General features: G+C 55.7%; 9 protein-coding genes across 9 annotated transcripts; 6 read left to right on the forward strand and 3 right to left on the reverse strand.

Annotated features, from left to right (window-relative positions):
- Positions 1 to 809: 809 nt before the first annotated feature.
- On the reverse strand, positions 810 to 2,664 carry SLS55_006573 (uncharacterized protein; the record flags this gene model as incomplete). The annotated part of the gene is made up of 3 exons (XM_066778002.1): positions 810 to 1,123; positions 1,174 to 2,101; positions 2,158 to 2,664. 3 exons carry the CDS (start codon positions 2,662 to 2,664, stop codon positions 810 to 812), a joined length of 1,749 nt encoding a protein of 582 aa, XP_066632097.1.
- A 288-nt stretch (positions 2,665 to 2,952) lies between these two features.
- On the forward strand, positions 2,953 to 4,643 carry SPO11 (endodeoxyribonuclease; the record flags this gene model as incomplete). Its single annotated transcript, XM_066778003.1, has 5 exons — positions 2,953 to 3,333; positions 3,679 to 3,703; positions 3,759 to 3,916; positions 3,964 to 4,032; positions 4,113 to 4,643. The coding sequence occupies 5 exons, from the start codon at positions 2,953 to 2,955 to the stop codon at positions 4,641 to 4,643; spliced, it is 1,164 nt and encodes a 387-aa protein (XP_066632098.1).
- A 1,786-nt stretch (positions 4,644 to 6,429) lies between these two features.
- SLS55_006575 (uncharacterized protein) lies at positions 6,430 to 7,845 on the forward strand (the record flags this gene model as incomplete). Its single annotated transcript, XM_066778004.1, has 1 exon — positions 6,430 to 7,845. The coding sequence occupies one exon, from the start codon at positions 6,430 to 6,432 to the stop codon at positions 7,843 to 7,845; it is 1,416 nt and encodes a 471-aa protein (XP_066632099.1).
- A 744-nt stretch (positions 7,846 to 8,589) lies between these two features.
- Positions 8,590 to 9,804, forward strand: SLS55_006576 (uncharacterized protein; the record flags this gene model as incomplete). The annotated part of the gene is made up of 3 exons (XM_066778005.1): positions 8,590 to 8,593; positions 8,713 to 9,467; positions 9,562 to 9,804. 3 exons carry the CDS (start codon positions 8,590 to 8,592, stop codon positions 9,802 to 9,804), a joined length of 1,002 nt encoding a protein of 333 aa, XP_066632100.1.
- An 894-nt stretch (positions 9,805 to 10,698) lies between these two features.
- On the forward strand, positions 10,699 to 12,329 carry SLS55_006577 (uncharacterized protein; the record flags this gene model as incomplete). Its single annotated transcript, XM_066778006.1, has 2 exons — positions 10,699 to 11,090; positions 11,147 to 12,329. The coding sequence occupies 2 exons, from the start codon at positions 10,699 to 10,701 to the stop codon at positions 12,327 to 12,329; spliced, it is 1,575 nt and encodes a 524-aa protein (XP_066632101.1).
- A 1,617-nt stretch (positions 12,330 to 13,946) lies between these two features.
- SLS55_006578 (uncharacterized protein) lies at positions 13,947 to 14,851 on the reverse strand (the record flags this gene model as incomplete). Its single annotated transcript, XM_066778007.1, has 2 exons — positions 13,947 to 14,012; positions 14,105 to 14,851. The coding sequence occupies 2 exons, from the start codon at positions 14,849 to 14,851 to the stop codon at positions 13,947 to 13,949; spliced, it is 813 nt and encodes a 270-aa protein (XP_066632102.1).
- Positions 14,852 to 15,524: 673 nt separating this feature from the next.
- SLS55_006579 (uncharacterized protein) lies at positions 15,525 to 18,780 on the forward strand (the record flags this gene model as incomplete). The annotated part of the gene is made up of 2 exons (XM_066778008.1): positions 15,525 to 18,599; positions 18,742 to 18,780. 2 exons carry the CDS (start codon positions 15,525 to 15,527, stop codon positions 18,778 to 18,780), a joined length of 3,114 nt encoding a protein of 1,037 aa, XP_066632103.1.
- A 1,552-nt stretch (positions 18,781 to 20,332) lies between these two features.
- Positions 20,333 to 22,219, reverse strand: SLS55_006580 (uncharacterized protein; the record flags this gene model as incomplete). The annotated part of the gene is made up of 1 exon (XM_066778009.1): positions 20,333 to 22,219. One exon carries the CDS (start codon positions 22,217 to 22,219, stop codon positions 20,333 to 20,335), a length of 1,887 nt encoding a protein of 628 aa, XP_066632104.1.
- A 432-nt stretch (positions 22,220 to 22,651) lies between these two features.
- SLS55_006581 (mitochondrial 54S ribosomal protein mL57) lies at positions 22,652 to 23,370 on the forward strand (the record flags this gene model as incomplete). The annotated part of the gene is made up of 3 exons (XM_066778010.1): positions 22,652 to 22,859; positions 22,920 to 23,143; positions 23,218 to 23,370. 3 exons carry the CDS (start codon positions 22,652 to 22,654, stop codon positions 23,368 to 23,370), a joined length of 585 nt encoding a protein of 194 aa, XP_066632105.1.
- Between the last annotated feature and the right edge of the window lie 2,420 nt (positions 23,371 to 25,790).

Here is a 25,790-nt window from a genome sequence, read left to right on the forward strand (position 1 = left end):
AAAATAGACTCAGCGCGTAACACAATCACGTGCCTCGCTACACACTCTCCCATGCTGTGCAGGCGAAAAGTATCTATGTATAGTTACTTCGATAGGCATACATATAGCCTGTATGCATCCCGACACCCTCATCCGTGGTATTGTGTTTTTACGTTCCCCGCCTTCTGGCTGAAGGCAGAACCCGGAGGGCATAACCATGTCGGCAGCTAACGTCAGAGCAAAAATAGCTGCAATCCGATGAACCAGCCCCCACGTACCCATCCCGTCTCTTGCGAGACATAGCAAGTCTTCTGCACGGTAGAGTTTACTGCGCTGGTAGCATCACCCACGGAAACCTGCACAAGACGCGTATGCCTGCTGTTTCCACGCCTGCTCCATCGTGCCGTGCTATGACGCGTATGGCTGCAGTCCCGGGCTGTGATATACACCCATGGTAAGCTTACAAGGCTTAGCACACCCTCTTGCGACACCGCAAGGCTGGACTATCATGGACAAATCGCTGGTGACAAGAGAATCGAAAGACAAATCTCTCCCGTCTCCGTACGGCGAGTACTGCATGGAGCAACAGTGGTCGTGTAATCATACATGCATATGTGCGATGCAAGGTAGGTCAGTTGCGAGCTGAACGGTCGTCATCCGCGTTGCGGAAGGTGAAAAGGATCATGTGTCGAGGAGAGTCCAGCGCTTCTCCGCAGCGCTAGGCCCAACCCGCTTTGCGACTAGTGACAGCGTATTCGTAATGGCATCTTTCGGGACCTTGGGGAATCTGCTTACGTCAGTCATCAGTTACGTGATGGCTAGATTCAAACCTACCTCTTCTTGAGAGCCTCAATCAACGCGATCTTTGTCAGGTCGCTTCCCTTGATCGCATCCTTGAAATCTACCATGAGCTCTTCAGGAATAGTCCTCTTCGGTGGCTTCGAAGCTCCAGCAGCGCCATTCGTTGCTTTTGTAGGAAGCCTGACATTGCCGACATCCGCACCATTCTCGGGCCGGGCGTGGAGTGGTAACCTGGGTGGTTGCATCATGCCAGGTGCGTGCTTGGTTCCTGCACCAGAGGCTGGCTGCAGTTGCGTCTCCCAGTACGCTGTCGAGAAAGGGTCGATTGACACCGGCATGGGCTCTTTTCCTTCGTTAGTTCGGCTTGTTAAACAAAGCGTGAAAATGACATACCGAGCAGAACACCCATTCTATACTCCGACAATGTGATTTTGGAGTCGCAAGAGCCATCCGACCTCCTCAGCACCCCTTGGGAATCTTCCCAGCAAAGACCAGTCGAAACCGGCTCTAGATCTCCAGTTATAAGACGACGCTTGCTGTGGGCTGCTTCATCGTCATCCTCAAGGAAATCGTCGAGGTCCTCTGCTCCCTCGCTATCAAGGTCCTCCTCATCTTCCGCGTCCAGATCCTCTCCCTCCTCTGGCTCTTCCCACTCGCATTCTGAGTCATAGTCATAGTTAGCGTCGGGTAGACTCTTCGAGAAAGGTTTGACTGCAAGTCTTCGGGACTCCCGATCGGACTGAATCTTGGTGAATGTGCCGCAATAGGGCGGTCGAACATCCTCAGTGAAGTGAATATACTTCATAGGGACAGCCTTGAGGGCTTCAAGAAGGTCTCGCATCTTCTTTTCTGAAGACTCCTCAGTCAGATCAACAGGTTGGTCTGACGAGCCTTGCAGAAGAGCAACAATATCCCTCACACGCGGGTATCTGACACCCCTTTTCCCCCGTTCTGCAGCTGGGACGCCTAGCAGTGTGTTGTAGTCGCGCTTCTCCAGCAGATCAAGGACCTGGTGCTTGGTCTGCTCCGAGCCAGAAGCCGCCATCTCGTTCAGCTTCGCAACGGCCGCCTCCCTGTCTGCGTGGCTTTGGTCTGCCCAAAATAGCGTTTGCGGGGCCAAAATCTCATGCGTCTTCTTCTCGTATGGAAGGAACATCTGTTCGTAATCCGTCTGGATTTTCTTCTGAGGCGAAGGAGGCTTGGAGAGGCTGGCAGCATGCTCGCCTGGCTCGGTTGAGACAGACTTCCGCCTGTGGGGAAGCTCAGCGGTGGTGTTGCCGACGCCCTTCATGGTAAACCACTGGTTGAGCTTGGGTTGAGCCTAGGGCCGCACAAGGTACGTTAGCAGAGCTCATTAAGCCTGATATATGCCCGTACCTTCGCCTTCTTCTCCTGCTCCTCAGCCTTCCTCTGTTTCTCCATCTCCTTTTCGCGTTTCTTAGCTTCAGCTTCCTCCTTCTTTTTCCTCGTTTCCTCATCTTTAAGCTTCTTGGCCTCATCCTTGAGCTTCTTGGCCTCTTCCTTCTGGCGCGTCTCCTCCTCTTTCTGTAGCTTCTTTTCCTCGCGTGCCTTCGCTTTTGCTTCCTTCTCCTGGGTTGTCAACCGCCTTCGCTTCGCTGGGGTCGCTCCAGTAGTAGACGAATTGGTCGTAGCAACAGGTGCCAGGGTGCTCGGAGCAGGGGACATGTGCGCTTGGGCAGTACCGCCGTGAGGTAGCGGACTTAGGTCAGGGGAGGCGATTGATCTCGGGGTGGACAGATCTGAGCTTTGCGAGGAGCTGGGCAGGTCCTTGACGGGAGTTGCTCGCACATCGGACATGTCGACATCGTCTGGAGCAGGCCGCTTCCGCGACGGGGACGCGGGTTGTAGTATAGCGTCAGCCATTGCGCCGAATCCCGTCGGGCAGCAAGCTGTCTGTGTGCGTAAGGAAAGGAAGATCGTCGTGGCGGAAAAGGATCTAGGTGGGTTCGAAGTGAGAGGTTGCTATCGCGCGCAGGCGGCTCGGAAGACGTGGTGGAAGGTAGAAGGCAAGTGCGCCAACGCGACCCAGACACGTCTCCGCCTGACGGTCCGTGCGCGGCGCGTCGCGCTAACAAGAAGGAGCCGTGCTCTTTCTCGCAGATCTCCGCCCCGCCATTTACCTCTCTCCGTCATCGCCCGACGGCTGTCGAGATGGACCCCGACGAGCACATGCTTTTCGATGCAACTTCGTCTGAAGACTCGCGTGAGGAGCCGCTTACAGATACAGATCAACCCACTCTCTGGGCAACATCTTATGACGATGCAGGCATCTCGCTCACCCATCAGTACTCAGCTATGGACGACAACGAGTCCACGGGCTGCGAGACTCAATGGCTCGGGGAAGACCTGTTTGTTGATACGGAAGACCTTCCCATGCACGAATTGCCTGTTTCGAACGCGTCATCCGCCATTTGTGACAAAGAACGCGTGATCTCTGACATCGAATCCATCTTCGAGTCCATGCTTGACGTTCTCCATACCGGCGGAGACTCGCTAACCCTGTTTCTGAAATCCCGCACCCAAGTACAGCCAGTCGGTCTTGCACGTGGCAGGCTCATACGCTTTCCAGGAAGAACGGCCGATGAAGCATGGCGATTCAGTGTGTGCCTTGAGCAAAACGACATTGATGTGCGCTGACTTGAAGAAGCTGTCTTGATACGCATCCTGGAGATTGTTCACGAAGCTCTAGTCACAGACTGTGTCATCTCCAAACGGTAAAAATATATTGTCCATCTGTTACAATCCTGCTTATACCCGGCTCATCTCACATCTGCATTACTCACATGGTCACAGCGAGATCTACTACCGGCACCCGGCCCTATTTGCAAACCAGGCGGTGGTGGATAGATACGTGGACGACATCGCTTTTACCTTTAGCGCCTCGAGATCATTGCTGAATGTGGTACGCATTCCCTGGAACGCAAGGCTCCGCCCATTGTAACAATCACAGTCTGCAGCTGCAAAGGGACTTGTCACCGGTGATTTGACGGTTCTGAAGGCCGATGGTGTCTCCATCTACAAGTTCAATGATCCTTCGGGTCACCTCATACCCAGCATCGAAGATGGAGACGTTGTGCAGACCAAAGCGGAACGGGTATTGGTAGTCGAGAAAGAGGTAAGCACGATGCTCCCGTCACATTTGAATTACTCATAGTGTTCCAGGCAACCTTCCGTTCCATTGCGACATCAAAGGTTTGGGAACTCTTAAGACATTCGAGTATCATGGTCACGGTATGACGGCATGATTAGCTGCGCATCGCCGCCCACGCCAACGACTGCATCATTATCAGTTATGCTTATCAAACATGCAGGGAAAAGGCTATCCCGACTTGTCCACCCGCATTTTCCTCCATAAGCTCAGCGCCGTGTCATCCATGGGCAACTTAACAATACCGATTCTCGCTCTGGTTGACATGGATCCTGATGGATTGAGCATCATGTGCACATACAAATATGGCTCAATCGCTCTGGCGCACGAGGGCGACTCTGTGAAAGTACCTAATATGGAGTGGCTTGGTATCAAAAGTGTCGACGTCTTTCCTCTAGCAGATCCCGAGCCCGAGGTACCACAAACACTCAACGTTCACCAGACCGAAGGACTTCTCTCGTTGTCGTATCGAGACCGCAGGATGGCTTCGCGCATGCTCTGCAAGCAACCCCACTCGGAGGACGACTCTTACAACGAACTGAAACGAGAGCTGCAATTCATGCTGATGCTCAATGTGAAAGCCGAGCTGGAAATACTGGAATCCAGAGACGACGGCCTCGGTCTCTGGCTCCTGGGCCAGCTGAGTACCCAAGACGGAGTGCGTTTGCTCAGCAATACCTACATTCGCAAGTAGACGGCATGTATGTTTCCGATTGCTACGCGGAACAGCGGGGGTATTTGAAATGCTCGGCTTTTGAAATGATTATTGCTGGGTGGAGGTGCCCGGATTCTGGACATGAGCTCTGAGGCCAGTATCGCATTTCCGATCGACTAAGAATAACAGCCTACGATGTGGCCTCCTGGCAATCGCCCGGCTTCTCATTGGCTGCTTCGCCACTTCAACCAAGCGTTCATGCAGAAGTTGACGCAACGAGCGGCCTTCTGCAGCAAACCATTTCAACGTAGCGCAGCACTTTCCTCGCCGGTTTACCCCACTGGGCTGTCTTTGCCGATTTGTATCACCCTGATCGCATTAATCCCGGGAATCCGCTTCCTGTGCTCCCTTACCTGTAATCGCTATCTTCATTTTCAGTTTGACTGGATATTTGCCTCCCGTACGGTAGAAAGCTTACTCCCGCCCCCTTCCCGACTACTGCTATTCATCAAAGATTTGAGAGTTAAGGATATTGTTTGCTCATTCTACCAACCATCCTCACATGTCTTTATGTGCTCGTTCCCTTTAAATACCGGCCATGGCAACGGGAGAAAGACGACAGCATTCCTTACAACGTGGGCTAATTCCGTCTGCACCTCATCTCTCTCAAAATCTCCTTAACGTTATTTCCAGTATCTCAATCGAATCTCATCATGTCTTCTGCAAGAAATCAAGCACAGTCAATCCAAAGTGAGGTTGAGCAGTTCACCTTACATTGCCATACAGCGGCTGTAACGACTCATTTCCAGTCTGGTCCACGGAGTGCGGCATCTTGTTCCCGCCAAATCCGATCGACTGCTCTTGGAGTGCTCAACTGCTTCATTGAACGCGATCCACCTTCGCGTCAATTCTCCCGCGAAGATCCGCCTTCGCCGCCTCCACAACCACCGCCAAGCCCCGTGGGAATGGGCTTCGAGTGTACGTACGCAATGTGAATGAACGGTAACTCGGACGCGCAACTGACTTGGTACATAGAAAGGCGAGGAGATTTTAGCCTCAGTCACTTGACAAATCGTCAGCTCAAGCGGCCGCCATGGATTCTGTTCTCAGTTGATACAGCTCGAGTTCAGTTGTGCCTTGCGAGGAACGATAATCGCCACTCTTACGCCCCTGCACAATTCTTCTTCAATCTTCACTCTTCTTTTTTTTTTCTTTTTCTCGTTTGGTTGTGCTTATCAGACTCCGCCATGTTTATCAGGGATGCCTTTTGAATGTGTGTTCGCGCCGTGTGTCAGCTCTTCTTTCTTTTTCCTGTGTAACGGAGTCATCAGCTCGAGCAAGGCTTAGTGTGGATCACGGTTTCACGACAGTAGATGACAGCGGCACGCCGTGGCGGCCACTTCGTACTTGTTATGCGCAGAAATTTTCCAACATATCCTCGCTTCCAATCGTGCGCTTTGTATGCTTTCATTGGCATTCGCGAGCCTGCATAATCAGGCGCCAAGCCAACTTCTTGTCACTTTCGTAGCTTGGCTATAAACAATGGCCCCCTGCAGCTGCATTCGTATAATATCCTTTGTTTCACCTTCTCCCAGCCATGATTCTTCCTACATAACTATCAGTAGCCGCGCTCCATCTCACAAAACGCTCACGGCGATAGACTAATGCGGCCTCGATACTGCCTTTTTGTAGCGAGGTCCGTTGTCCTTGTCTCCACATAAGTCTCAGAAATCATGCACTGAGTCGATTTAGCAAGACCAGCCTCGTGCTGCTTGTTCTTCTCCTTTTCCATTTTTAATTTGGCAGTCATCCCCAAGTTGCAGACATGGTTCATCAGGACACGCTCGACATCGTGGTCCTAGGTGCGTCGTTCGCTGGTCTTTCGGTTGCCCATAATCTTCTCAGAAATGTCTTTCCATACCTTCAAACGTTCGATGGGGCACCGAAGTACCGGGTCGTGTTGGTATCACCGTCTAGTCACCTCTACTGGAATATCGCCGCTCCTCGGGCGTTGGTATCGGCGGAGTTAGTTCCATTCGACCAGATGTTCTCGCCAGTCATCAAGGGGTTTGAGAATTACTCGCCAGAGGAATTCCTCTTCGCCCAAGGAACGGCGGGACTCATCGACACGGCTCAAAGGAAAGTGAGCATTACACTTCCAGTCAAGCCAAATATGGAGGATACGGGATATCACGAGCCAATTGTCAGTACGACCACTGAGAAGATTACAACGAAGACCAAGGACAGCCGCACAAAGTCTCTGATATACCATGCGTTGATAATCGCGACCGGGAGCTCCACAGACTCGCCGCTCCTCTCCCTCCATGGTGCCCACGAAAACACCCTAGCCGCACTAAAAGACTTCCACAAGCGCCTCCGCAACGCCGACAGCATCGTCATCGTCGGCGGCGGAGCCTCGGGCGTCGAAACGGCCGGCCAGCTCGCAGCCTACTTCAACGGCACGCCGTCCAAGCCCGTGCTCGCCCTTCTGGGGCTCCGCAACAAAGCAGTGGACCTGCCCGCACGCAAGCCCAAGGCCATCACACTGGTCTCCGGACACGACCGGCTGCTGCCGAAACTGGCACCCAAGTTCGGACTCGAAGCGGAGGCGAAGCTGCGGCGCAACAACGTGCACGTGCTGCACAACGTCCGGATGGTCGCGGCGACGGAGGCTGCGGCGGCGGCGACGGCGACGGGGCAGAAGATGGCGTGCTGCCACCTGAGCAACGAAACCACCATGGCGGCGGACCTGTTCGTGGCGTGCACGGGGGTCAAGCCGAACACGTCCTTCCTGCCGTCGGCACTGGTCGATGCCGCAGGCTACGTCGAGACGCACCCGTCGACGCTGCGGGCGGAGCAGGCCGGTCCGCGCGTCTACGCCGTCGGCGACTGCGCCGCGTACAGCAGGAAGCGGACCGCCGACGTGTACGATGCCGTGCCCGTGCTGCTGCACAACCTGCGCAACGACTTGCTCGCCCACGAGCTGCGCTTGCAGTACCCGCCCGCCGGCGAGGGCACCGGCTTGCAGGACCGCCTGGAGCAGCTGGTCGACAAGCACTTTTCGCCAAACCCCGACGGTGCGCTGCTCTTGCCGTGCACGAAGTGGGGTGGCGTGGGGACCTTGTTCAACTTTCGGGTTCCGGGCGCGCTTGTGTATTTGTTGAAGGGGAGGGACTACAGGGTGGGCAAGGCGAAAGGCGTGGTGGAGCGCGGGAACAATCCGTACGGTATGGCCGAATAGGAGTGGAAGATGGCGGTGTTTGTCCCGCAAAGAGGGAGAAGACGGCGCACCGGGTGTTTCTAGCGTTCTAGCTAGGGTTCGTCATTTTGTGGTCTAGCTTGCTTGTCTACGTCCGTAGTAATGATGCAGTGTTGCTCCTTCAAGACCCTGGAAATAGTCAGTAAATGGTGACTTCTTCGTATCGTTCACGGCAGACTTGCCCCGGCGAGGATCACGCCTGCGTCGTCAAATCCGGCTCGCACGACGCAATTGCCCTCCGTCCCCGCGCAGTTGACGGCGGTGGTGGGTCATCCGGCGCGAGTCATTGAGCGGCGCATGTGAAGGGGGCGCGTGCGGGAACCCCAGAAAGAGCAGCGGCCTCGGCTGTCGCTCGGTTCCTCCGCTTGTGGGGAACGATAGCCCTACACCTGTTCTCCCTCGGATGCGACACCATGTAGACTAATCATCCTGCTGCCTACATCTTTCTTGTGGATTTTAGATCGTTCTTAGATTTCTCTTACGTCCCTCGCCGCCTTCTCCACCCCGCCTTAGTCGAAGCACTTCTCGATCTCGTCGACGCGACTCTTTGCCTTTGTTTAGAAGCAGACAGCTCCTCCTCCTTACGGGCGTAGACGCGCAGCCGCCAGGATGCCTTTCAACACCGCTCTCACGCGCAAGCTGGGAATCAGGGGTGCGTTCGGGTGCCCGTGAGCTATGCGATCGAGGCTGACAGCCAGCAGTGCCCGTGGTGCAGGGTGGAATGCAATGGGTCGGATACGCAGAGCTGGCCAGCGCCGTCAGCAACGCCGGCGGCCTCGGAATCGTATGCGCTCCCTCTTCCAGCTCGCGGAGAAGCCGAGCGAAGTTGTTTCAACTAAAAAGCCGCAGCTGACGAGTTGTGCGACCGAACACAGTTGACCGCGCTCACGCAACCGACGCCCGAAGACCTGCGCAAGGAGATCCGGCGATGCAAGACCATGACGAAGAACCCGTTCGGCGTGAACCTGACGCTGCTGCCGGCGCTGGTGCCGCCGGACTACGGCGCGTACGCGCGCGTCATCATCGAGGAGGGCATCAACATTGTTGAGACGGCGGGCAACTCGCCGGGCCCGGTGATCAAGCAGCTGAAGGCGGCGGGCGTGACCATTCTGCACAAGTGCACCACCATCCGCCACGCGCAGGCAGCCATCCGCCTCGGCGTCGACTTCCTCAGCATCGATGGCTTCGAGTGCGCTGGCCACGTCGGCGAGTCCGACATCACCAACTTCATCCTGCTCAGCCGCGCCCGCCAGTCACTCAAGGTGCCGTTCATCGCATCCGGTGGCTTCGCCGACGGTCAGGGCCTGGCCGCCGCCCTGGCGCTGGGGGCTGAAGGCATTAACATGGGCACCCGCTTCATGTGCACCATCGAGGCGCCAATCCACAACAACATCAAGGAGGCCATCGTGAATGCGCAGGAGACGGATACTCAGCTGGTGATGAGGCGATGGACGAACACCACGCGCCTGTTCAAGAACAAGGTCGCGAACGAGGCCGTCAAGATCGAAAAGGAAAGCAAGGAGGGCAAGTTTGAGGAGATTGGTCCGTATGTCTCGGGCAAGCGGGGTAGGCAGGTCTTCCTTAACGGCGACAAGGATTTCGGAGTAAGTTCGAGCTCAGCTCTTGCATGCAGCTCATGCGTGCTCGGCGCCCCTCTTTTTGTCGCAGATGCTAATCTCGTTTTTACTTTTCTTGCAGGTCTGGACGGCGGGCCAAGTTATTGGGCTGATCCACGACATCCCCAGCTGTGCTGAGCTGGTCGGCCGCATTGAGCGCGAGGCTGTTGACACGATCAGCAAGGCGTCATCGCTGTACGTGGCAGAGGGCCAGGTGCCAAGGGAGCCGGCCCAGGTACAGCAATCTGGGCGAGAGGGCAAGCCGGCGCAGAGTGAGCGCAATCCGACCGCCGAGGTCTGGGGGGTTGGCAAGAGCAAGCTATAGATGCATGATGCGTTTCCCTCATGGCCAGGCCGTTCTATTATGAGACAATAGGAAGGATTTCCCTCCGTGCTGGCCGTTGGGCCACGTTTTCTGCCAGTGAAGCTAGAGATGGTCTGTCAAGCCACCAACGAGGAATCGCGCCGTCATGCGGAAAGCGGGCTGGCCAAGGATGCCGGCCTTGTTGACAGATTTTTCAGGAAGGCGTGGGCCGGGGTGGCAGTGGGTGAGTGGGTGAGTGCGGCGCAAGCGGCGTTGGACTCGCCACTGAGGGGCGGTTTGCAGGGATCGATTCTTCAGCGGGCCAGTCGGGGCGAGCGTTGGCGGCGGGCTGAGATGGTACCTTGCAGCTGGGCGGGCGGCTGGACGGCAGCAGGCGGGATTTACTGGCTGGGCCGTCGGATAAGCTGAGCGAGCGGAGCGCTGGTTTGCAAGCGCCTGGGCGGCACAGCACCGCCGTGCCTGCATCCGCCCTACAGGCCCCCACTCGGCGGCCAACACCACCACCGGCCTCGATGCCGGTTGGCTCGCCAATGCGCTGCGAGGTGATGGTTTTTCATGGGACGGCGCCGGGCTTGCCGGGGGGCTCCACGTGGATGGAGTGCCTACCACGGTCGCCAGCCCCGCTGCTATAACTAGACTGCTCTTTCCTTTGCTGACATCCGCAACCGTTCCTGGCTCCTTCCACCGCGCGTCAAGTCTCCCTGACGTTGTTGACGTTGCTGTCACTCCTTGAGAAGCCCAGTGCTTCTAGCCGTTCCTTCCAACCACTGCCCGCTGCAAGCAGCGCACCCACTTCCTCAACAGAGGCTGGCACCCAATTGTCCTCTCTTCCTTTCATTCACTGCCTTCAATTTCCAAGTTCCAGGAACGCTCCCTCACTTGACACTCTTGATCATGCCTTCCTTCCGCGGTCTGCTCCTGCTGGCCGGCGCCGGCACTGCTCTGGCCCAGCTCAACTTCGAGACCGATGCCACGCTGCACGACTACCCTTCGCTTGCCGACGGCAGAGCCAAGTACAACCCTCCGTGGTGCGAGATGAGCTACGACAGCCTCGATCTCAACAGCATCACTTCCTACTGCGCCATTGACAAGTCCACCTGCGGCGCCTGCTTCAATGTCTGCGGCTCCAAGGGCTGCAAGTACCTCCTGGCCATGGACCAGTGCTCCCGCACCGACGGTCTACTCGACATGAGCGTGGGCGCTGGCCAGGAGATTGGCGGCGCCACCACCGGTCACCTGCAGGTCAAGGTCACGCAGGTTGATGCCTCCAATTGCGCGCACATCTGGTAGATGCCTCACTTCACTTTGTCCAACCAAGCTTTTCGCTAACACGCTCATGTAGGAACGGTCAGATGTTCTTCTCCTGGGAGGCTCCCTATGGTGGCTTGGCTACCTTGAAGTCCCTGATGGACGGTGAGGCAACGACCGTCAACTACGTGGCCTCTTCCACCAGTGTTCCTGTCCTCACTTCCAGCGAGTCTTCTTCGACCCTCGCGACTGCTACTTCCTCTGCTGAGGCGGAGCCTGTATCCGAGGCATCCGTCTCAAAGGAAACCGAGGCCACTTCCGTGTACTCCGCTTCTGCTGATCCTGCGGTCACCTCCGAGTACTCCTCCACTGTCGCCGAGCCTAAGGCCACCTCTGAGGACCCCGCTCCTGTTGAGACCGCTTCCTTATCCGTCGAGACGTCTCCCTCTTACTCAATCTTTGAGACGTCTAAGACTGTTCACTCAGAAGCCACGGCGAGCAATGAGCCAGGATCTACGCCAGCTGCGACTTTGCTCAGCTCGTCTGCGCCTTTCAGCAATTCGTCAATTGCCGCTACTGCTTCATCTTCTGCGTCTGCTGCTATTCCGACAGACGACGGCAGCGACTCTGGTACCGACGTAAGCGCGGAATCCAATGGTAGTGGTGGCCCTACGACGACTAGGAGCGAGCAGTCGGTTAGCGAATCGGAGGATTGTGTCACGGTTACGTCCACGGTCCCCGGATCTACCATCTACTATACCGTCACTTCTGGACATAGTAGCAGCAAGGCTACCGCCCAATCTCCAAGTTCGACTGCTGTCAGCATTTTGGCGGAAATCGCTGCGAGTGACTCGACAACCAAGGCGACGACTACCATCCGCTCAACCTCAACTGTCTGGTATACACAGACCACGACAATCACTGGTTGCCCGTCTGGCGTCACCAACTGCCCTGAGTCACTCCGGACAACTGGCACGAGCACCCTGACCAGTGCCGTTCAAACTACCGTAGTCGCTTCTGCGTACGCTACGTTATATCCAAGCGGCCCCGGCCACTGGAACGGCACTGGAATGGATGGTTCTCACGATGCTGTTGACATTCCCCATGCTGAAGCGTCTTCGCATGCTTACGCAGCTGAAGTCAAGGAGAACCACAAGATGGTGGCACCCTTTACCCACGCGAAGCGGTCCAGTGCACCAGCCTCTGCTGGAGGCCAAGGCTCGAAGGTCATCATGGCGCTGGGCGGCCTCACTGCTCTGATCATCATGGCTCTGTGAGCTGTATGACCGTCACATTCAGGCGTTTTTTTGGTTATGTGCTGTGAATGATGATACACACAAAAGGGAAACGAGATTTATGACTTCACGATCAAAAGATGCCCATCAGGTACGGGCGTCGACTTCTACTACTCTTCATGTCAGTCTTTGGTTTGTCGTTCTTTCCTGCCAGCACGGGATTGTTCACAAGACCTTATCTTTCAATATCTTTCTTCTTCAAAGCCGAGCCAAGCTTCTCATGCTGCATATGGCTGGCTATTTTCTCTTTCTCTTCACCTTTACTTTCCCGGAAGCGACCAGTGGTTAGCTCAGGGATGAAGGCTTCCCGTAAATGGGATTATAGATTCAACTTTGCGGCTCCCCCTATTGCTTTTTTTGTGGGATAGCAGAAAGAAATGAAGGGATTCAGGGTGGTACCGGACTGAGACCGCGCAATTCAACAATCCATACTTTGCCGCTATTTTCGTTGTCCTTTTCCGAATGCAGTGATATATGATGATGATGAGTGTGAGGGGAGTGCGGTATTATTTCTGGCTCGATTGTTCTTTCCCCCTTCTCCTCGGGGAAAGTCGGCGGAGGTACCTAATTTGGAAGGGATCACGGGGATTGCCGAACATGAATTGCGGATTTTGCGACATGTAGGGGTAACAGTGTGATGTGATGGAGTTGTGTTGCGTCATGATGATGAGGGGCCACGAGAACTGGCCGTTGTTGGTTGCGACATAAATTTCCGGGTATGAAAGCGCGGTTCGCGGTTAGCGCTATTGGCAGTCCACCTTGTTTTTACTACTTCTGTTTCTATTTTTTGTTTCTACTACTGTTGCCCATGTCCCTTCACGCTCCGTTTGCTTGATTGAGCGAGAAGACTTTTGCTAGTTGGGTCGTGGACAAGCGGGAGTCGGGGCGGAAGATTACGCGCGGGGCATGCGGCCTTTTCTTTGGAAATCATCTAGCGTACCAATCGGTGGTGTTGACACGGCTACGCCTGTGGTCACGGTGCTGATGCTTGTCTCGCCTGCTTTCGACGTGTGATGGGGAAAATGAGGGAAGTATTAGATTTTCGAGATTTGATCATCCTTCAATATGTGCACCGCCTTCGATATTGAAATGTGTAATATGAGATGCTCTTTACCTTTTCCTCTGCTGAGGAGCATATTAACTTTCTTGATTGGAAAACGGCTCAGGGAGGGATCAGGGCGGGCAAGTCACGGGTAGGCTAACTGGCTGCATCGCAACATGCATATTGCCGAAGTAACACAGTCCCTGCAGAACGTTGATACAACCTTTACCGGGTGCTATTTCATCTACTACCTTCTGTCTCCTGGCTTTTCAGTGCCAGAGATTCCAAGACACCGCTGTTCAAAGACTCGTCGTGCTTTCATGTTGTTGGATACATTGTTATCGTTATCTGATTTCTGCTGCCATTCTCTGCCTCATTGCACAAGAACCAACTTATGTATATCAAACGTCAACCCTACAAATGGATGGAGTTTATATCTTTACCAAGTCAAGCATCGAACTACAGCAAATCATACATGGACTTACAATTTCGTCATGTTCTCCTCACCTTCGAGCCAGCGAGATCGGCAATGAGCTGTAGCACGCTCGACTTCTGCGTTAGTATATAAAGGGCAGCAGGCGATACGGTGTCTGCTCCTTGAACTTCTTCCAATCCTCGCCATACTGCATACCGCGTCAGTGGCAACCAGTGACAAACGAAGAACAACGACGATCAAGAAGTGATCATAGTCACAAGAAAGCGGGAAATCACTCACTCTCCTCGAACAGTAGCTATCCAGCACCGGGATCGCCCTCGTGGCAAAATCCCACATGTAGAAGCCGCCGAAAATCGAGCCCATGACCCAGCCACCGCCGGTCATCGCAAAGCCTGCACGCCAGAGCGAGTAACCGCCGTAATTGATGTGGCGGGCCAGCCGCCACAAGCCGCCGGAGTACGGCTTGCCCTCGTTGGCCGGGTCGGCCTTGAAGCGCGCGCGCTGGATCTCGGAGATCCACTCTATCGCGAGGCCGACGACGTAGAGGACGGAGCCAGCGACGGCGACGGGCGCGAGGCTGCTTTCGCTGATGTCGTGGGGCGGGGAGGCGGTGGTGAGGAGGCTGGAGCAGAAGGCGAGCGTGTTGATGCTGTTGACAACAGTGTTGAAGACGCCAACGGTGAGGGCGGCTTTGGCGGGGAATTCTTCGCGCGAGAGGAAGGTCAGCCAATGGATCTGCTTGAGCGAGGAGCCGACGGCCATTGCGAGCAGGGCCAGGCGCGGGGCGCTGAGGTCGAGCACGTCGATCAGGTGCACGCCGGTGCGCAGCGACAGCAGTGGGGGCGGGCGTGCGCCGAGGCCGACTGCATCGAGGAGGTTGGCGCTTAGGCCGTGGGCGAGGATGCCGTATTGGAGGAGAGGGTCTAGTGCACGGAGGCCGATAAAGATGGCGGTGCCGCCCGGCGTGGATTTGTAGGAGCCTCGTGTGATGAGGTCCATATTCCGATCCTTGAAGGAGCCGGACATGGTTGCGGTCAGCAACTGCTGTTGTCGTCGCTGGTGGAAGTGGGCGAGGATGCAAGCGGCAGGCGAAAGCGGGGTGGGAGCGCCCTGTATTTAACGGGCAGGAACGGCTGAGGCCGCGATCCATCCCTTCTGTTGCATATGGTCAAGTAACGAGGCAAGCCTCGGCTCCCCTCCTGGTCCGCTGACGGAGTCTGGCATTGCCTGCAACTGCGAAACATGCAATTCTCTCGATCATTTGTGGTGAGTAGCAGCGGAACGGGAGGTGAGAGACCGGGCCCCATCGAACCATCAAGCTACAAAGGTCAGACTGGGAAAAGGAAGTGGCAGAATTGCTTCTAGAAGGTGGTACAAGAAGTGACGTCGATTTCATTGTCCGAGCGCCCTCATTTCCCGCACATGACCGCGCGGTCGTTGCCCGACAAAGAAGACGCGTCTTTTCACCTGCCCCGCTCTCTCGCTTCGCGTCCACCCGCTCTCTCGCTTCGTGTCGACCCGCGCAATTCACCTCGCTGTCCTCACCACCACATCCCACGCCTCAATACCCGATGTCTACGCTGTATAGGCCGTCACGACCGCCATAGCACCTTTCCGCCTCTACTTGCCCGATACCCCATTTCTGACTTCACCATTTCTTTGAACTTCTTAATTTTGGATACCCATTGCTTGCTTCATAATGCCTTTCCGATTCACTTGGATCTGCGATCTGCTCCAGGCCATCGAGGACATCGAATGTCGCGACCCGCCTTACCTCCCCGACCGCAAGCGTTCTCTCCTGCGAACCACCATTGAACGCTGGTTTCGACGCCATCGGAAGGACATTGATCACCCCAATACCGATGGCGCCGCCCTCCTCTCTACCCTGTTCCCCCACACCCGCACCGATCGTGTCTATAGTATCAAAGCAAACAGGCTGGAGAAGCTTGTCGCGCGCTGTCTTCATTTCAGGACCGAGAAGGTGAAGGAGCTGGGCACCTGGAGGCTGCCGGGCCGAGGAGACCTTGGCGAATGCCTTGAAAGGATTGACAGGATCCACGATAGCGAGCCGTTACCCAGGGGCGACATCTTGACAGTCGAGAAAGTCGATTGCGGACTTCACGATATTGCGTCACAAGTTCGATTCTCCAGCCCAGCTGTGCAAAAGCACGTCTCGGCAAATGTCCCGCAGGACATTCTTGCCGACATCTTACTGCGCATCCATTCACGGGACAAGAAGTGGTTCGTCCGCTTATTCCTCAAAGACTATGGCCGCGCAGTCTTGGACGAGAATCTCGTGCTCAGCGAGTTTCATTTCATGCTACCGTCCTTACTGAAGTTCCAAAACGACTATACTGCTGCCATGATGCTGCTCAAAGGACCGCTAGCTCTTTACCATGCCAAACCGGATCCTTTATCGCAGAAGCTCATGCTTGAACAAGCAGCCCAGCATCTCAAACCCAAGGTCGGCACCAAAATCGGCAGGCCTGCTTGGTACAAGGCCCGATCAATGAAGAACTGCTTCCAGATGGCTGGCGATGCGACCTGGGTCATTGAACGCAAGTACGACGGAGAGTTCTGTGAGACTCATGTGGATCTGGACAAGCAAAATCCAATTCAGATATTTTCCAAGAATGGCAAAGACGCCACCAGGGACCGCATCAACCTCCTTCCCGCAATCAGCAACAGTCTGAGGATTGGCACTGCTGAGTGTCAGTTCAACTCCAAGTGCATCCTTCTCGGAGAGATGGTCGTGTTCAACCAGCTCGAGAAAGCAGTCATGGATTTTGACAAGATCAGGAAGCATGTCTCAAGGTCCGGCTCTTTTCTTGGCACCGACAAAGACTCTCAGCCACATCCATATGAGAATCTCATGATATTTTACTTTGATATTCTTCTTTTGGACGATGAGATAACCATGGCACTGCCTCATTCAAGGCGACGGAAACGGCTCTCACAAGTCGTCACCAAGATCGAAGGCAGGGCGAAAACCGTCGAGTGGAAGCCTCTGGACTTCTCAGAGCCTAAGGCAAAGAAGAGTTTGCTTTACCAATTCTCTGCCGCTTTGTATTACCGCTGTGAGGGTCTGATCTTAAAGCCGGACAGCCCGTACTTTTCACTTGTCAGCGACGAGACTGGCAGTTGGTGCAGAGGGTTTATCAAGCTCAAGCAGGACTATATGACTGATATGGGTGGTGCTAGAGACCAGGCGGACTTTGCAGTAGTAGCAGCCAGCTATGATGTGCACGAAGCACAGAAGTCCCGACAGAGAAATCTGAAGTTCACGAATTTCTATCTTGGGTGTCTGGTGGACGATAACAACTCATACCAAGCAAGGCCCAAGTTCAGAATCGTCGCAATCATTACAGCAACGCACTGCATTCCACCGAAAGAGCTCGAGTATCTGAACCAAATTGGTCAGTTTCATTGCGAGGATTACGACGAAGACGAAATGGACCAACGATTTTCAATTCAATTCGGCAGACATCCTCGTCCATCCGTGGTGTTCACAGAACCCCTGGTGGTTGAGGTCCTTGGTAGTAGCTTCGAAAAGCCGCCGAACGAAGATTTCCACATGTTACGGCATCCGCGCGTCCTCAGAACCCACACGGACCGTTCATGGGAAGATTGTATCACCATGCAGGGTCTTGCTCAAATCGCCCGCGAAGCAAGAGAAGCTCCCCCGGACGACGAGTCACAGGATATACGAAACAAGGTTCAGTATTTCATGTCAAAGTTGAGTCGATCGCAAGATATTAGCAGCCTTCGCTCAAGGCAAACTACTTCTACCCCTCAGTCAGGGGGAACTTCTACCACTCCGCTAGCGACTCTCAAAGATGTTGATCGTACTTATACCTCCGGCACTGCTTCGAGTACGGCATCTATCAAAACACCAAGCCCCGCGACAGCGTTGATCAAGGCTAGAAGCACGGCAGTACGTCCCATGGTTGCTGTCGACTTCGCAAAAGAAGCCACGCCCGTGTCTCAGCAGTCGACGCAGTGGACTGAGACTATTGTTACTTCTCCCGACGCAGCCAGACAACCTGCCCCGCAGACATTGCCCGCAATTTCGCCACCGAAGCGAAAGCCTGCTGCGCCATTTGCGGTTACTACTGCCCCGATAGGCTTCAATTCTGGGAAAAGGCCACAACCACAAGCAGATACTGAGGGTTCACCGCGCCGAGGTGGCCCAAACACCACGCGTCGGACACAGTCGCAGCCATATCTGCCCCAGAATCTCGTGCACGAATCGCCTGTGGAATCCCTTACCGGGGGATGCGACAGCAATGAGGGCACTTTGGTAAATGAAGATGCACCTGAAGAGCAACTATCATTCTATGAACGGCGAGAAGCCATTAGCTTGCACCAACAAAGTAATGGATTGGGGGGACAGAAATCGATGGAGGACTTCTCCAACAGACACGAAACCTTGCGAAGAGTTGCGCGGCCGCGCGTAGATCCTCCCAGCGACATCATGGATGCTCGTTCCAGCGTTGCCTCTGCACGTTCCCGCAATGCCGCGGTGAAGAACGCGACAGTCAAGACCCCCCTACAGCAGCAGAAGGATGCCCAAGACATCATTGTCAGACAACGCGCACTGAAGATGACTACGTCTACAGAGGCGAGTAGGGAGCCTGAAGAACGGCTCCCTTCACGGACAGATTCTATTTATGCTTCAGCATTTATGCTCCCGCCAATCCCCATGTTTGACGGCCATTCTATGCCAACACCTCCCACATCTTCACTAAATGACCGCGCTCCCGAGCGAGAAGTCGTGGCTATAGCCTTATCAACACTTCCTGCAAGCCCTCCATCATCTTCACCGCCAATTGTAGCAACACCACCAGTCCCTAGCAACAAAGAAAATATCCCGTCCCAATCAGATGCAACAAGGACCAACAGACGGCTTACCACAGGCCCGAGCATCACAACAGGAACTCCTGGGAAAGGACTGAAACGCCCCGCCACTGGCTCCATCGACGACTTTGACATAGGCTCTACCCCGCGCAAGTTGCCAAAGTGGCGCTCCGCTGTCTACGCGCGCCCTCGCCTTCCTCCATCAATGCTCATCAGCGAAGCAAACAACAGCCGCAGCATTACTGCCACGACCCCTGCCGCCGAACCAATGTCGTCCACCTGCAACCATAAGACTACTACTACTATCAACGCCAACTCACCCCTTCTCCTTCCCATACCTTACGACCTCACCCAAACCGTCATATATCTCGCGCCCTCCCTCCAACAACGCCATCACCCGCTCCATCGAACCCTGAAAGAGCACTACACTCCTCATGCCCCCATCATCATCGATGACCTTGAGCACTGGCGCCGCGGAGAAGGTTCGCCATTGCAGTACCATAGTCAAGGCAGCACCGTCGCTGAGAGTCAAGCATACGAAGGGTATGACAGGATCGCATTGGTCGAGCCGACGAGAGCGAAGGAGTGTGAGGGAGTTGTGATGGGGGTGGAAGGGGTTGTTGGCGCGTTGGATGGTGAAAGGAGATCTAGGAATGGGTTGACAGGGGTGTTTGATTGGCGAATTTTGGATGACTTGGTGAAGGCTGGTGATGTGGAGCGCGAGAAAAATGCTTGGATTGAAAGATTCTGGGGCAGCGTTGCCATGAGGTGAATATGTGGGTAAGTTGGATATCTGGCTTGATTTGCGCGATTCGGGAATGCTATCTTGAGTGGCTTCATAGAGAAGTTGACTCACTCATGCTAGATTACCTACACATGCTCGTTGCTATCGTTACAGCCTCTTCTTCACATGTGTAGTGCATATCAACGGCGATTAGGGTGCGATAGTGACGGCGTCTAGGCCCGGCCCGGCGGCCTCACCCGCACGTTCACCCCCACGTTCACATGCATATATCACATGCTTCGCTCGTATCTTCACGTTCCTCAGTGCAGTAACCTCCCCACTACTACATAAATAGCCTAATTATCATTCTCCATCATCACCGTTAGAGCACCCTTCCGGTATACCATCGGGAGCGGCTGGAGGTTGGTTCCTTGGTAAATCCCCAGACGGTGACTTTCTCCCTTCCTCTCTAAGTTATCCCGTTGTTTGGGTCTACCTTTTTTCGGAATTAGTGTGGTGATGCTTAATCTTCCAGCTTCAACCCATTCTCGATCTAAAAGGTTCAAAACATGAGAAAGAAAAAAGGTTTACATTTCGATTCATCCTAGTGCATACCTCATCGAGGTCGCTTTCCTGACCGGTCAACCGCAGATCCGAAACTCTCCTACTCTTTCTCCAATCGCCAGAGGCCAGAAAGGCAAACTAAAGCAATTATTAAGGTATATATCCTATCTCCCAAGCACATAACTCCTCGCAGAAAAAACCGTGGGATATCCAATCCTCGTGCCACCAAGCCACCAGATCTTGAATAAGTAAATCAAATGGAAAGCGAGAAATAAAGAAACTTAGACGGCCCAATCGACGTCTTTCCAAAAAAAATAAATAAAAAAGGGACTAAACGAAATGAGGAAGCGTAAACTTCCTACTCACGCCTTCGGTTTCTTCCGGATCATGTTACCGCTCAAAACATTGACCGGTTCATCCGCCACGGTTGCCGCTGACGATTCGGCATGTTGGAGAGTAGCTGGAGAAGCATCATCACCCGTCTTCGGCTTCTTCCTAAGCATACCCGCAGACAATACGTTGACGCCAGCTGCCACTTCTGCCTTGACGTCTGGTGTTGGTCGCTGCTGCTGCTGCTGCACGCCCTCATCCCCACCTTTCCTCTTCTTTCGCACCATCGACGTGTTCAGCGTATTTACCATCTGCCCGCCGCCGCTACCGTTTTGCGCACCATCCGCCGTAGTAGTAGAAGTAATAGCGGTAGCAATGGCAGAAGCGTTCCGCCCCACGACAGCCACCCCCCAGTCGGCATTTCCTCCTCTCGAGCCCAGCACGGCCACCTCCTCAATCCACTTACGCGTACTGACGACTGCTATGGCGCGTTCGGCGAAGTTGTGATTCAGCAGCAGGTCCGTTGCGCGCTTGTAGTCTTTCTCGTCGAGAACTAGGGTGCCGCGCGAATGCTGAGGCCATACATAGTAGAGCGACGATTCAGGTATTGAGGAAGAGGAAGGGCCGGTGGTGGAAGAAGCAGATGTTGTGGTAGCATTGTCGGGGTTTGACGTCTGAGAAGAGCTGGATTTGATGCGGGGCAGGCGAGGAACGACAGGGCCGGTGAGCTTGCTCGAACGGCGGCGTGGTGTGCGGGATGACGATCGGGTAGAGGAGGATTTCTTGTCCCTCCTGGAAGGAGTAGTGGGTGGCTGGGCAAGCATCTCGGCGAGGGAGTTTATTATGGGCTGCTGCGACTGGCTCGGCGAGCCAAGCGGTGCGCCGTCCGCATTGTCCGATGTCTCGGAAGTGGTGTCGACATCGGCGGGCGTGAAGACCACCCAGATGAAGCCAACCAGCCGTCCGGACGAGCACTCTTGCCGGAACGACATCATCTCCCAGAACTGCTCCAAGCTCCTCACGCTCCGCCACAGACCTGTCCCGCGACTCGGGCTCGTGACCGAGGCGTTGCCGCCATCAGGCAGCTCATCGTCCAGCTCGTCCATGTAGCGCGACTTGGGGTCGTCGGGAAAGTGTGGGATCAAGCAGCGCGGCGGCGCGGTGGGATTTCTCGAGATATCAAGCAGCGGGTGGCCATGCTTCCAACGCTTTTGCTCTGGCGGATCGGCGCGCACACTGGGCGGGAAGAAGCGCAGAGTCTCGTTGCGCTCGAAGCCTGGGATTATCAGGTGTCCTTGAGCGGTTGTCTGAGCCTTCTCCGCCGTGGTCTCCGAGGCAGGCGCCGTATAAGTGCGCAGTACCGGGTCCAGCACTTTACACCACCACTTGACCAGTGCGGTATCGTCGGCGACGTGCTTGTCGGGATTCTCGATGCTGCCGGGAAAGAGATATTGGTCCTGAGAGCGCGCGAAGAGCGAGACGACCAGGCGCGAGGCCGGACGCTGCCGATGCCTGACGAGCCAGGACACGAAGGTAGTGGATATAACACGGATGGGCGAAGAGGATGTGCGCGGAAGTTGGAGCAGTGATAGGTAACCGGTCGAGTCTGCTTTGGATACGAAGATGGTTGTCAGATGCGATGTTGTGTAGATTAGCACTTCGATAGCAAAAACCAAGACCTCGCCGGTTTCCCTCTGGTCCCTTTGCTGCTGCTGGTCATCTGGCGTGATCGACACGTTCAGGAAGTGAGACTCGCAGTAGGTGCGTTCGGGACGCGCGCCTGGCGGTGCTGAGAAGATGGGGCCGCATTTTGTTGGCGGCGTTGAAATATGGTAGCAGGTGAAATTGGCACCTTGGGGCAGTGTCTCAGCCAGGAGGTCGCTCAGTGACACATTGCTTGCGGCGGGCGCGTCAGCCATATCGAGCGGCGTGGACGAGGGAAAAGAGTGAAGGGAGCTGGGGCTGGAGCTGGGGTTTTGGCGCGGCGCGTCTGCCCAGGGTTCATCATCGGCGAGAAAGGATCGCCGAACTTTTTGACCTGCAGTGCACGACACTTCACACGCTCCACCCCGTCGCCGCTACTCACCACCGGCCCTACTGCCGCGTCTCCCGTCCCAATGGCTTCGCAAACTCCTCTCAGACCACTTCTCGGCACCGCCAGGTCGGCTGTTCGTCGCTCCGCCCGTTCGCCGCCGTCGCCCGCCCAAGCCGTCGTCTCCGCGGCCGCAGCATCGCCGTCCACCACCGGGATCGCATCCACCCGCCACTATGTCACCCCAGCCCAGATCCATGACCCCAAGCCCGCACTGGATCCGGTTGATGTGCCCCGATGGAAGCAGACGCCCCGCGCAATGGTGGCGCCCATTAGGCTACGGCCTATCAAGCCCGGCAACGAGTGGACGGTCAATGAGGATCCGCGCAAGCTCGACGACGCCTACACGCGTATGCTGGGCAAGACTGGGGACACCTTCTTGTCCGAGGAGATCAAGTGGCTGGCGGTGACGCATAAGAGCTTCGATCACGGAAGGCGAGGCTTCAACGACCGGCTGGCATATCTGGGTATGCGGAGAATTGCACGCCTTCCCGTGCAACAGATCAATTGGCTAATGAGTGCTGCAGGAAAACGCATCGTCGAGCTTCAAACATCGCTGGCGCTGTTGAACATGCCTAAAGGCCCGCGTAGGGACGATCGTTACGGGCGTGAGCCTTTCCAGCATACTCAGCTGGCTGGGTTGCAAAATCTTTCTTCGAAATCTAAGGAGGAGGTTCTGTCCAAATCCAGGCTGGCCGGTCTGGCTAGAGAATACGGCTTTGAACCGGTGATGCGGTGGAAGCCTAAGAAGGTGAGTCCATGGGAATTGCTCTGCCAAGGCATAAATAGCCTTGGACCCGGCTGACTTGTTTCGGGTGGAACTAGGCGGACAACCTCGAAGGCTCCGGTATAGACGTCGTTCTCGCGCAGACTTTGTACGCCATTATCGGCGCGCTGGCGATGCAGAAGGGCGGCGAGGTTGCAACCAGGACGGTCCGGAGCAAGATACTGATGCCGCTCGGCATCTCCAAGGCATGAGGCATACAGCGTTGTACCATAGAGAAATGTACATTTAGTTACGGCAAACCACGGGGTCAGTCAGACGGGAGAAAAGCGTATTCTTGGCACTTCTTTACAGGTACCTGCAAGCCTCCAGTTACTAGCGCGCGCTCCCGGGCTTCCGCACCAGGTCAAGAGGCGTCTAATAAAAGAGTCACTTCGCTAGTGTGCTCACTGGCGCCCCCTTTTACAGAGCCCTGGTTCGCAGCAACACGCCGGCATGTAACGAGACCCAAAGCCGCTGGGGCTGTGAGATACTTAAGATGACGATTGCGCGCCACAGGAGGCCCTTCAACACCAGATCTCATTCTCGGCTGTGCTTCAGATAGACGGCTCCGTCCACCGTGGTGGAGCGATACCGAGTGGAGCCGCAATAACATGCCCGCTCCTAGGACCGCATCCAGGCAAAGCCAAAGCTTAGCATTTTCCAAAGACCGCGCTAGCGAGTTCGACATTGATGATACGACGCGAAGTGGGAATTGGAACTGCTCTAGTCAGCAACTCAGGGCAAAACGTGCCGGTGAGTGGAGCAGCCGATATTACGACAGTGCGGTTCTTTTTTCCGCCGGGATCCAGAAGTCTAAAATTGCTTGTTTCTTAGCCTTGCAGGGAACAGAGAGGTTCTCTAAATGCCGTCGTCAACCCGGCCCTGCTGCGTGTTTCAACGTGACGACATTGTTTCAACTCCGGTCCAATGCGATCAGCGCATCATGATGCCCGCACGCCTGGCGGTACTCCATAATCTCAGCGAATGGTGACTTTTGCGGCAACCACCCATCGAGTGGCAAGAACAACAGGAAGGAACATCCACGTAAGGCCGTTCGTCAAGACGAGGTCCCCTCTCATCAAACGAGGCAAGAGAATACGGGAATGGCTAGATTGCGACTGAGGACGCCGTGTCCCCGCCCACCATCGGTAATTTTTGGGAGAATAAGCGATCTTTTTTTTTTTTTTTTTCAGCGGGAGAAGGGTCTAAGAGTTCAGCAGATATCGGGTGTTCCTTGGGTGCCTGTTACGAGTGGAGCGGATGCCTACATGACCCTTGATCCAGAGTGATACCTCGTTTACTCCTAATAGATGTCGAACGCCACCTGCAGCCATCCGAGATTCGCACTACGTACTCGCCGCGCAGTGTTCCTGTGGAGATAGGAGAAGCCGCTCGGGCAGGTGGAAAAGCGACAACCTGCCTTTTCTCTATGCACTCCTTGCACTGACTGATAAGCGGCGTGTCGAGCAGAGCACAGAAACGGTTATCGAGCCTAACCACGGCGCCGGGTCAGGCTTGGCACGTCCGGGGAGTGAGCACGCAAGCAAGGAGCAAGATGAGCCACGATAGGGCATTGCCTATTTTAACCCGGCATGCAGCAGAGGCACCCGCATGGGCGCGAAGCCAGGGTGCGAGCAGGCGAGGAGCACCGGAGAAAACACCAGCCCACGCGCCAGGTGTACATTGGTTTCATATGAGCTTGTCCGCTCGCATGCAGACACCCTCCTAGCCGTTGGTGCGCAATCTCTGGCCATCAACCTGCGGCTATGACAGGAGGCAGTCTCATTCCTGGGGAGCAGCATCACGCGTCGCCGGCGGGCCGTCCGGACGGATGCCGTGAGGTGATTGCGCGCAGGCTACACGAGAGAGCCCCGCCGTCTCACTGACCTTCCGCTGTGGGCAAGCAGTTGACTCGCCCCGGCTGCTGCGAGCACGCAAATGGAGGCGATCTGCGCGGGAAGGCGCACGACGCCGAAGCTTCGACGGCAACGGCAACGGGCAGTCAGCACAACAACACCCGCCATTTTTAGTCGGCCGTTGTTGGATTCTGACAGCGATTCGACGCGTGTCTGCTAGTGGCGGCGAAGTCTTGGGGCCGCGCTGTGGCCCAGCCCAACTCCCGTGGATGGCACTTCAGCTGCCCAGCTCGTCCAGCGTCCAGCGTCCAGCCGCACCGCCCACGGCAGCAAAGCTTGACCGCTTCGCACGACGCATGCTGGCCGCTGGCGATCGCTCCCCTCGCGAGCTGCTCCGCGCTCCTTGCAGCACATGTCGGTGGCAGGTTGCCGGGCAGCACAAAATTGCAGCGGGCCCGCCAGCCGAAACGGCGGCCAGGGGCGGACCGAGTGAAAAGGGACGGCGGGAGGAGCGCAGCCGGCCTGGGACCGGCGGCCAATGGCGCAGCGCGCGACGTTTATCCAAATCTCAGCGCGCCCGTAGCGAGTCTGTCCGTGACAGCGAAGTCGGGGCAGCGGTGGGCGTGAGGGGCGCGAAACATGGGGATTGGACACCGTCGCGGGCCCTCCTGACGATCTTGCCGTCATGGCCACTCTCGACTGATAGCAGCACAGGATCGGCGCGGGAGGCGGCCCTGCCTCGCGTTGCCTCAGATAGACAGCCCGCCGCCGCCGCC

This window comes from Diplodia seriata, assembly GCF_021436955.1.
Source record: "Diplodia seriata strain FDS-637 chromosome Unknown scaffold_6, whole genome shotgun sequence".
In the NCBI taxonomy this organism is placed as follows: domain Eukaryota; kingdom Fungi; phylum Ascomycota; class Dothideomycetes; order Botryosphaeriales; family Botryosphaeriaceae; genus Diplodia; species Diplodia seriata.